The 10000-nt window shown below is 41.6% G+C and overlaps 1 protein-coding gene across 19 annotated transcripts in view; it reads right to left on the reverse strand.

Annotated features, from left to right (window-relative positions):
* LOC137429699 (transcription factor 12-like) overlaps window positions 1-10000 on the reverse strand; it is a 386392-nt gene that overhangs the window by 302569 nt on the left and 73823 nt on the right. For all 19 annotated transcript variants that reach the window (XM_078779753.1, XM_078779765.1, XM_078779766.1 and 16 more), the window contains one exon: window positions 1436-1517. In XM_078779753.1, coding sequence (XP_078635879.1) covers window positions 1436-1507 — 72 coding nt within the window. In that variant the 5' untranslated portion in view covers window positions 1508-1517. The remainder of the gene's footprint in view (window positions 1-1435; window positions 1518-10000) is intronic.

A 10000-nucleotide genomic window follows, 5' to 3' on the forward strand; every position in this document is an offset into this window, starting at 1 on the left:
ACTTTAATCTCCATGCCAATGGCATAAATAATTCAGAAAATTAATAGCACCACTGGCCTTTTGTGTTCAGGAAGGACAAACAAGAAGCTCCACAAGTATTTCCAAAATGTGTGCATTATGCTAAATAACTGGCCAGTGCAAATGCAGGCAACCGATGTTTTCACAAGCGAGCACTGCATTGTAAACTATAATGAGCAATCAAAGATTGCATAACCTCACCCAGACTTGTTTTGTTTGGTGTTATAGTATGTATTTTATAGACGTACTAACATTCTAATTTTACATACTTTATAGACGTACTCACATGAATTACAATACTTGATATACGTACTCACATTCTAAGTGTACATAGTTTGAATAGATACTCACATTCTAATTGTACATAGATTATAGACAAACACACATTAATTCTAATACTTGATATAGGTACTCACATTCTAATTGTACATAGTTTATATAGGTGCTCACATTCTAATTATAAATAGATTATAGACAAACACACATTCTAATCAAATTACTGGCTACCACTAGGTGGCGTTTGTGGCCTATGTCAGCACATTCTGTGTGGACAAACTGACAAACAAACTGACCCAAATGTGAGGATAATAAGTGCAATATACGCATGTTAACAACTGCAATATAAGCATGTTAACAAGTGCAATATACGTGTGTTAACAAGTGCAATATACACGTGTTAACAAGTGCAATATATGCGTGTTAACAACTGCAATATAAGCATGTTAACAAGTGCAATATACGTGTGTTAACAAGTGCAATATACACGTGTTAACAAGTGCAATATATGCGTGTTAACAAGTGCAATATAAGCATGTTAACAAGTGCAATATACGTGTGTTAACAAGTGTAATATACACGTGTTAACAAGTGCAATATATGCGTGTTAACAAGTGCAATATATGTATGTTAACAAGTGCAATATACGCGTGTTAAATAGCGTGGAGCAAGCTAAAAACTTTGGAATCAGACATAAAATTTGAAGGTTCTTTAACATTATCAATTCAAATCCTAGCTTGTGCTTCACTCACAGTAAAAAGGAAAATTTAAATGTTCATGAAGTATTAAAGGTTGACACAAAACATTGTGGAAACTCTCGAGTTAAAAAAAAAAAAAGGAAAATAGAAACTCATCATCAACTTGATGGCAAATACATACAGACTTTTTCAATTAAAATAGTGGCTCGCTTCATTTTGCAAATAACTTGCACTTCGTCCAATACAGCATGATCCCGACGGAAATCACCAAGGTCCTTAAAATAAAGTGCATTGGGTCATTGTTTTGTCTTTACAGTTAACTTTGAGAAGAGGACAGCATTAAAAAGAAACACAGAAGCACAGCAATATTGAGTGAAATTACTTGCTTTGAGCATATGGAGGAAAAAAAAGAAAGGAAAAGAAGAAAATGAAACCGAACTGACCGCACTGAAATCCAGCAAGTCACTGAGCTCCTTGTCAGTACCCAAAGCTGCAATACGCTGCTGTGGATTCATCTTCACAGCTCTGTCCAACAATGAAAAAAAAGAGGGAATAAATGAATAAAAGGACAAACTAAAAGAGAAGGGGAGGGAAACGAGTGGACGTAAAAAAGGGAGGGAAAGTAAAATAAGTAGAACGAGAACGGCACTCTTCGACATTGCAACGTCGACCATATTGCCTCCGCCACATTATTACATCATGAAACATACTTGTACGAAGTTTGATTTAAATCTCTTCAGCTGTGCTCAAGTATCACGTTTTTTACCTGACAAACTTTGACCTTTGACGCTGAAATCTAATCACTTTGCATTTGCATGGACTTACATAAATTTTGATCAAAATCCATCACTGGCTCACAGTATTTTTACTCAATGGGGTCGTTGACCTTTGAACTATTGATTCCCTAATCTAATCTGTTTATCTTTACATTATTATACATACTTGTACCAAGTTTGACTTACTTCCCTTCAGCCGTTCTTAGGTTATTGTGGTAACGAAAACCTATTACAGACTCTGACCTTCGACCTCTTGGCCCAAAAATCAAATCAGTTCATCTTTGCATCATAATACATACTTCTACCAACTTTGGTGAAAATCCCATCGCTGGTTCACAAGTTATCGCGGTAACTAAAACCTATCACGGATGCATGGAGGCATGGACAGACAGACGGGCAAATCGTCCGAAATGCCTCCGAAATAGCAAGATTTCAAAAAATGAAAAAATGAAAAAATAATGCCTCCGCCGCCAAAGTCGCGGACAATTATTTGTAAAAATTAAAGGGAAGGGTGATAAGAAAACTGTTATAGATACGTTAAAGCAAGACCTTGCAGTTCTCCACATGCTCATTTCACTCAAAAGAGGAAATGAATGAACACCAAGTGGCTGAGTAAGTGTTCTTTCAAAAGGAAAGATACGTGATGCAAACAGGAAGGAGAAGGATGGTGGGGCGAGGTGTAGCATCCTACAGGCACAGCAGGGTGAAGTGCCCCGAGAGATGCGACGGAAACGAACTGTCCGAGAGACCCAGCCGGGTGAAGTGTCCACGAGACATCGAGGGGAGGAGCGGTGGGACATCCAGGGGAGGCGAGGGTGGGATGTCAGGGGCGGGAGGTGAGGGAGGGACGTCGGAAGGGGGAGAGGGGTGGGATGTTGGGGGTAAGGGAGGGACGTCGGGCCAAGGAGGGGACGTTGGGAAGGGCGGGGGTGGGGAGGGTGGTTAGGGGAGGGACACCAGGGGTGAGGGTGGGAAGTCGGGGGAAGGTGTTGGTGGACATCGGGAGGGGGCTGGGGGAGGGACGTTGGTGGGGATGGCGTGACGGCAGAAAGCAGGGCTGAGAACAGAAAGCAGCAGCAGGGAGGAATAAGGACCAGAAGCAGCAGGAAGGGGTGCCAAAGATTCAGTGTCATCTTCAAAAAGAAAATCCTATTCACCTCAAACACATGTCCAAATGAGAAATACAAATATGCAGAGAAGGAAATGTTGGCATGTCAAAATAGGGCAAATCAAACTTTCATTAATTTATAACCTTATTGCACTGCTGTATTCATTCATGCTACTGACCAAGTTGTTTGGTCACACCACCACCACAAACCTCCAGAAAATCACTTACTGTATCCAAAATGAAGATTTGGAAAAAGTATTTCAATAAAAATGGAATTATATATAATATATATGTTGCCATCCCATTCATTCTCTGTATTCAACAGCATTTCCATATATCTTTTCCATCTTCCTTTAATTCCATCTGGGTCCACATCGATTTGTCCCACTTCATCCTTCAACCAACTCACCCCCATCACATCACACCTCTCTTTCGCTATCTGCTTTGCAATCCTGAATACCGCTCTCTGACCCTCTTCCGAATCCAAGCGTTCTCCGAACATTTTCCTACATGCCTCCTGCACCTTTGCTACCTCTTTCTTTGCAGCCTTCTTGGCTGCCTTATAACTTTCATGCCCTGCTTTTTCTGCCCCCATACCCTTCGCCTTCTGCCACTCCTTGAACTTCTTCCGCTTCTCGTCAATCCTCTTTCCAACTTCATCATCCCACCACCATGTTTCCGAGTGCCTCGGTGGTCCTTTTGTCCATCCACATACCTCACCAATGGCTCCCAACAGACTATCTTTCATTGACATCCAACCACTTTAAAGCTCAACCACATCATCCTCCACCATAATCAGCCTCTCTTTTAATGCCTCCCTTACTGTCACCTCTTTCAACCTCCACACCTTCATTCTCGGTTGGTACTTCACCCGCCGAGCTCTCTTCGCACCTTTCACCCTTATGTCGCAGACAACCAAGTGGTGCTGTGAAACAGCCTCCTCCCCCGGGATCACCTTTGTGTCCCGGAGCTGCCCCCTATCTCACCTACGCACCATCAGGTAGTCAACGGTTGTCGTCTACCCACCTGACGTGTATGTAACAAGCTTATTGTCCTCTTTCTGGAACCGAATATTACAAATCAACAAATCAGCTCCATCAGCAAACTCCAAAATCCTTTCACCTTCTCCATTTCTCACACCATATCCGTAACCCCCATGAACTCCCTCAAAACCATCCATACTCCTTCCTACATGTTGATTTAGGTCTCCTCCTACCACAACAACTTCCTCATCTTTCACGTTTTCCATCAGCTTCTCTATCGCACACCAGAACTTGTCCTTCTCTTCATCGTTCCGACCAACCTGCAGAGCATATCCCGAGATGACGTTCACCAAGACCTTTCCAATCATCATTTTCACCATCATCAACCTATCACTCACTCTAGTCACACTCACCACACTGTCTACAAACTCCTCAGAAAACAGGACACCAACACCATGCACGCCCTCCGGGCACCCTTGCCACACAAACTTGTATTTCTGTCCCTGCCTACCCTTCACCATTCTCACACCACTTCCCTTCCATCTCGTCTCTTGCACACAACATATGTCCACTCTTCTTCTGATCAATACTTCACCACTTCTCCTGATATTCCTGTCATTGTCCCTACATTCCATGTCCCAAACGTCAGAAACCGATCTCCACTTCGGGCTGTACCCTGCCCATATGTAGTTGTAATTGTCATGGTTCTCTTTTTGAGGCAATGTTTTTATGGCCGGATGCCCTTCCTGACGCCAACCCTCTTAGTCGCCTCTTCCGACATGCAGGGATATGGCATACCTATTCTAAACCAGGGTACACACCGGGAGTATATACTGTGTGTATATATATATATATATATATATATATATATATATATATATATATATATATATACAGACTTGGCATTTAATATGGAATATTATTTTTGTGGGGGTGAACTTACTTTTCAAGATGTCATAGAACCAAAAGTTCATTGGAATTATGTTGAAATTATTCTAGATTTTGTTAATGTGACCTTTAAAAGAAACAAAAACCACATTTGACATTTCGAAACAAATAAATTGATCCTTGAAAGTGATGTAAACTGATATCGAACTCAATTCATGGACAGTACTGTGTTAAACTTCTGTACGTTTTCCAGAAATATCTCTTTATTTTGCACATTAGTCAAATTTATTTTTAACAAAAACAAAAGTTAAATTACGACAGGGATTACGGACAGTAAAATTACAGTTCAGTACTTCATGTAACCCCCACCAGCATTCAGGAGAGCACGTACACGTTGAGGCATGCTGTTCACGAGATTTGCCAAGGTTTGGACAGGAATCGCTTGCCATGCAGTGACATTAGCCTGCTGCAATTCACGCACAGAGGTCGGCTGCTGGTCCAAGTGGTCAATTTGACGCGTTAATTCTGCCCACCAAGTTCTCTATCGGATTCATATCCGGGGACATGGCAGGCCACTCCATATGCTCTACACCAAGGTCAGCAAGAAAGTGTTGGATCAAGCGAGCACGACGAGGCCGTGCATTGTCATCTTGGAAGACAAAGTTTCCTCGAAAGGCTGCACGAGCAAATGGAAGCAATGTTTCTTCCAGAATGGCCCTGTACTTGAACTGGTTCAGGTTTCTATTCAGAACAACCAGGTCAGTTTTGCCCCCTGCATGAAAAGCAGCCCAAACAGTCACCTCACCACCTCCAGCTTGGACTCTTGGCACTATACAATCTTTGTTGTAGGCTTCATGCACTTGTCTGTGCACTCGGACGCGGCCATCTTGACGATAGTTCAGAAATCTAGACTCGTCACTGAAGATCACATGATTCCAGTGTCCTGGCTGCCATTGACGGTGCTCTCTGGCCCACTGCAATCGGCGCTGGCAGTGTTGTCTGGTCAGGCGTGGCTTTCTCAGGGGACGCCTGGCACGATAGCCTGCTTGAACCAGTCGTTGGTTGACTCGCCTTCTGGATACAGGCACATTTGTCAGTTTCTGCCACTCAGCCCTAAGCCGATTAGCTGACTTGGTATGGCCATTGCGGACTAACCGGTGCACCTGGCGATCATCCCTCCTTGTGGTTCTGCGGGGATGTGCTGGCCTCGGTATTGGAGTAGGGACACCCCTCTGAGCATTTCGTTTCAGGATCTTTGACACCTGACCTTGAGTGATGCCATACTGCCGAGCAATAGCACGCTTTCATGCCGTAATTTCATAAAGCCACCACTCCATGACAAACAGCATTGTCGAGTTGACGGACCATCTCCAGAGGAAGCGGCAATAACTTTTGGAGACGTGCAGCAGTTGTTTTCCACTAATACAGAACGCAACAACCCTTGTATACCCGACTGTGAAGCCAATCGTCAAATGCACCCGTCCATACATTTTGCCACGCCACCTGTAATATAATCCTGTTGTTGACTTCTTGCTGCGACAGACAATCAGTGACGTGGTTCTTTTAACAAATAAATCACCAAAGTGTAAAAGAAACTCACCAGATTGATATACTGAGTTAAGAAAGTAAACCCAAGTCAAGAAAAAAAAATATTCCATATTAAATGCCAAGTCTGTGTTTATATATATATATATATATATATATATATATATATATATATATATATATATATATATATATATATATATATATATATATATATATATATATATATATATATATATATATATATATATATATATATATACATATATATATACATACATATATATATACATACATATATATATATACATATATACATATATATATACATACATATATATATACATACATATATATATATATACATATATACATATATACATATATATATATATATACATATATACATATATATATATATATATATATATATATATATATATACATATATATATATACATATATATATATATACATATATATATATATATATATATATATATATATATATATATATATATATATATGTATATATATATATATGTATGTATATATGTATGTATATATTTATATATGTATGTATATATGTATGTATATATATATATATATATATATATATATATATATGTATGTATATATATATATATATATATATATATGTATATATATATATATGTATGTATATATGTATGTATGTATGTATGTATGTATGTATATATATATATATATATATATATATATATATATATATATATATATATACGTATATATATGTATACGTATATATATATATATATATATATATATATACACATACTCCCGGTGTGTACCCTGGAATATATATATAGTGCATTCAGGAAGTATTCAGACCCCTTCACTTTTTTCACATTTTTTGCAGCCTTATGCCTCATCAATGAAATTCATTTTTCCCCTCATCAATCTACACTCAATACCCCAAAATGACAAAGAGAAAACAGGATTTTAGAAAGCTTATCAAATTTATTAAAAAGAAAAAACTGAAATATCACATTGACATAAGTATTCAGACCCTTTGCTATGACACTTGAAATTTAGTTCAGGTGCTTCCCATTTCTCTTGATCATCTTTGAGATGTTTCTACACCTTGATTGGAGTCCAACTGTGGTAAATTCAATTGATTGGACATGATTTCGAAAGGCACACACCTGTCTATATAAGGTCTCACAGCTGACAATGCATATCAGAGCAAAAACGAAGCCATGAGGTCGAAGGAACTGCCTGCAGAGCTCAGAGACAGGATTGTGTCGAGGCACAGATCTGGGGAAGCCTACAAAAAAACATTTCTGCTGCATTGAAGGTTCCCAAGAGCACAGTGGCCTCCATAATTCTTAAATGGAAGAATTGTGGAACAACCAGGACTCTTCCTGGAGCTGGCCGCCCGGCCAAACTGAGCAATCGGGGGAGAAGGGCCTTGGTAAGAGAGGTGACCAAGAACCCGATGGTCACTCTGCCTGAGCTCCAGAGATCCTGTGTGGAGATGGGAGAAACTTCTAAAAGGACAACCATCACTGCAACACTCCACCGATCTGGGCTTTATGGCAGAGTGGCCAGACGGAAGCCTCTCCTCAGTGAAAGAGACATCACATGAAAGTCCGCTTGGAGTTTGCAAAAAAGCACCGAAATAACTCTCAGACTGTGAGAAACAAGATTCTGTGGTCTGATGAAACCAAGATTGAACGGTTTGGCCTGAGTTTGGCGACTCCCATTCGGGTCGAACCGCATGGACAGGGATGGATTATCGCCAAAAGGACAATCATTGGGGCATTATGTATGGATGGTTAGGGGATTTGTGTGAATGAATGGGGGAGAAATCCACCGAGCCATGTCACTCACCTGTAACACCAGGACAGGGCCCACGGAAATTTAGGGTACATTGGGATGGCTCCGCAGGTAACGTTGGGTATTGTGGCATCCACCGGGGGGGACGTGGTCTACAGACTGGGGTTGTACAAATGTTTTTTAGAATTTTTGATTTAGTTTATGGTTAAGGTGTGGTCTCCAAGAAGTTGTCACTCAAGCTTTTGGGTCTCACTATCTGCCATGATCTTTCCTGGGAAAACCACATTTCCAAGCTGGCCTCCAAAGTCAGTCGCCGACTGGGCATCCTCCGTCATGCGCAGTCCTTCCTTGGCACAACTGAGCTCCTCACCACATACAAGGCTTTCAATGGAATACTGTTCTCTCCTCTGAGCTGGTGCTCCTGCCTCACACCTAGCTAGTCTTCAGGCTGTTGAAACCAAAGCTTTCAGAATGATTGGAATCTCCCGCGATGAAGCTAACTCTGAGGGTCTTTAACTCACTCACCGCAGGCAGGTTGGTGGTCTTTCTATCTTCTCTACCGACTCCTCTCTGGCCTAGCTCCCCCAGCTCTGTCCACCAAATATTCCTACAGGACACACAAGATCTGCCAGCAACCTTCTTAAGGTGAAACTGCCAAAATCAAGACTCTCTGCTCACCTTCACTCTTTCATTCCTCTTTTCTCCCGCTCTTTTCTCCCGCTTCTGGAACAAACTCCCTCACTCTGTCCAATCCCACTCCTCCCTCCAGGTCTTTAAAACAGCTGTTCACCACCATCTCTTATCTTCCCCCATCCAAAACCTTGATCTTTTCTACCCCTGTAGTCTTTTCTACCCTTGATCTTCACCCCAGATCCACTTTTTTGAAATACCGACTTCTTTCCTGGAAGTCCTAGCAGTGTCCATGTGTTTTATACCTCTCCCACCGCCCACCCCCCTCCCCAACCCCCCCACCTTCCATGCTTCCTCCCTCCAAGCCCTCTCCCTCCCACCGATCTCCCGACGTCCCTGTTCTCTACTGTTGTACTTGTGTGCTTCCCTCTCACTCCCCATCTTGTCTCCCGCTCCTTTGATCATGTTTTTGTGTCAGTTTTTTAAATGTGATTAATGACTAATTTTGTGTGCTCTTACATGACCCTCGATGTTGTACACAAAAAAAAGGAGGAAAAAAAAAGTATTTTTTTTTGTGTGTGTAGCTGACCTTTTTCTTCCTGCCCCAGGAGTTAGAGTGAGGCACCAAGTTTTGTAAATATTTGAAATGTGAATTGTTGCTTAAGGGGTGTAGAATATTAAGGAGAATTGGTAAGTAGCTCCGGCTCGCTTCCCACAGCCCTCCAAATTTATTTCATAGGCTAATTAAGTGCGAGTCAGTAAGTGTTGAGGCTGGAACGGTAGCGCCTGCAGTGAACCTTGCGGAGCTACGGTTCCAGGGGGGAGGAGGGGGGCTGTGTTACGTTTGTCAAGGGTAGGCATTACTTTGGAGCCGTGTGGAATTGCATAGGTAGTGTGATTCGACTGTCGTGAAGAAAAAGAAACCCCATGTACACAAGTCGGAATCCGGAAGACCGTATGTCGTGCAAGTTCGTATCTTCGTTCCCATCACGAGGGGTGGGGTTATGTTTATTGGTAGGGAGTATGGCTAATTAATCCCCTGTATGTAATGGCTTGTTATTTTTCCTCTGTTCCTTATGACACCAGCAGCACACACACCGAGACAGAATCATGCATTTATGGCAATAAATAAAAGCGACCGGAACCGGGACATTCAACTACCGCTGGTGCTGCAGCCGTCACATCGCAACACAAGCAGGCAAGTCCGAGAGCCCACGCCTCGAAGAGCAGTGATTGGTCAGAGATTGATTGGCGCAAGGA

The sequence above is a fragment of the Myxine glutinosa genome, chromosome 6, assembly GCF_964187855.1.
Source record: "Myxine glutinosa chromosome 6, kmMyxGlut1.1, whole genome shotgun sequence".
In the NCBI taxonomy this organism is placed as follows: Eukaryota; Metazoa; Chordata; class Myxini; order Myxiniformes; family Myxinidae; genus Myxine; species Myxine glutinosa.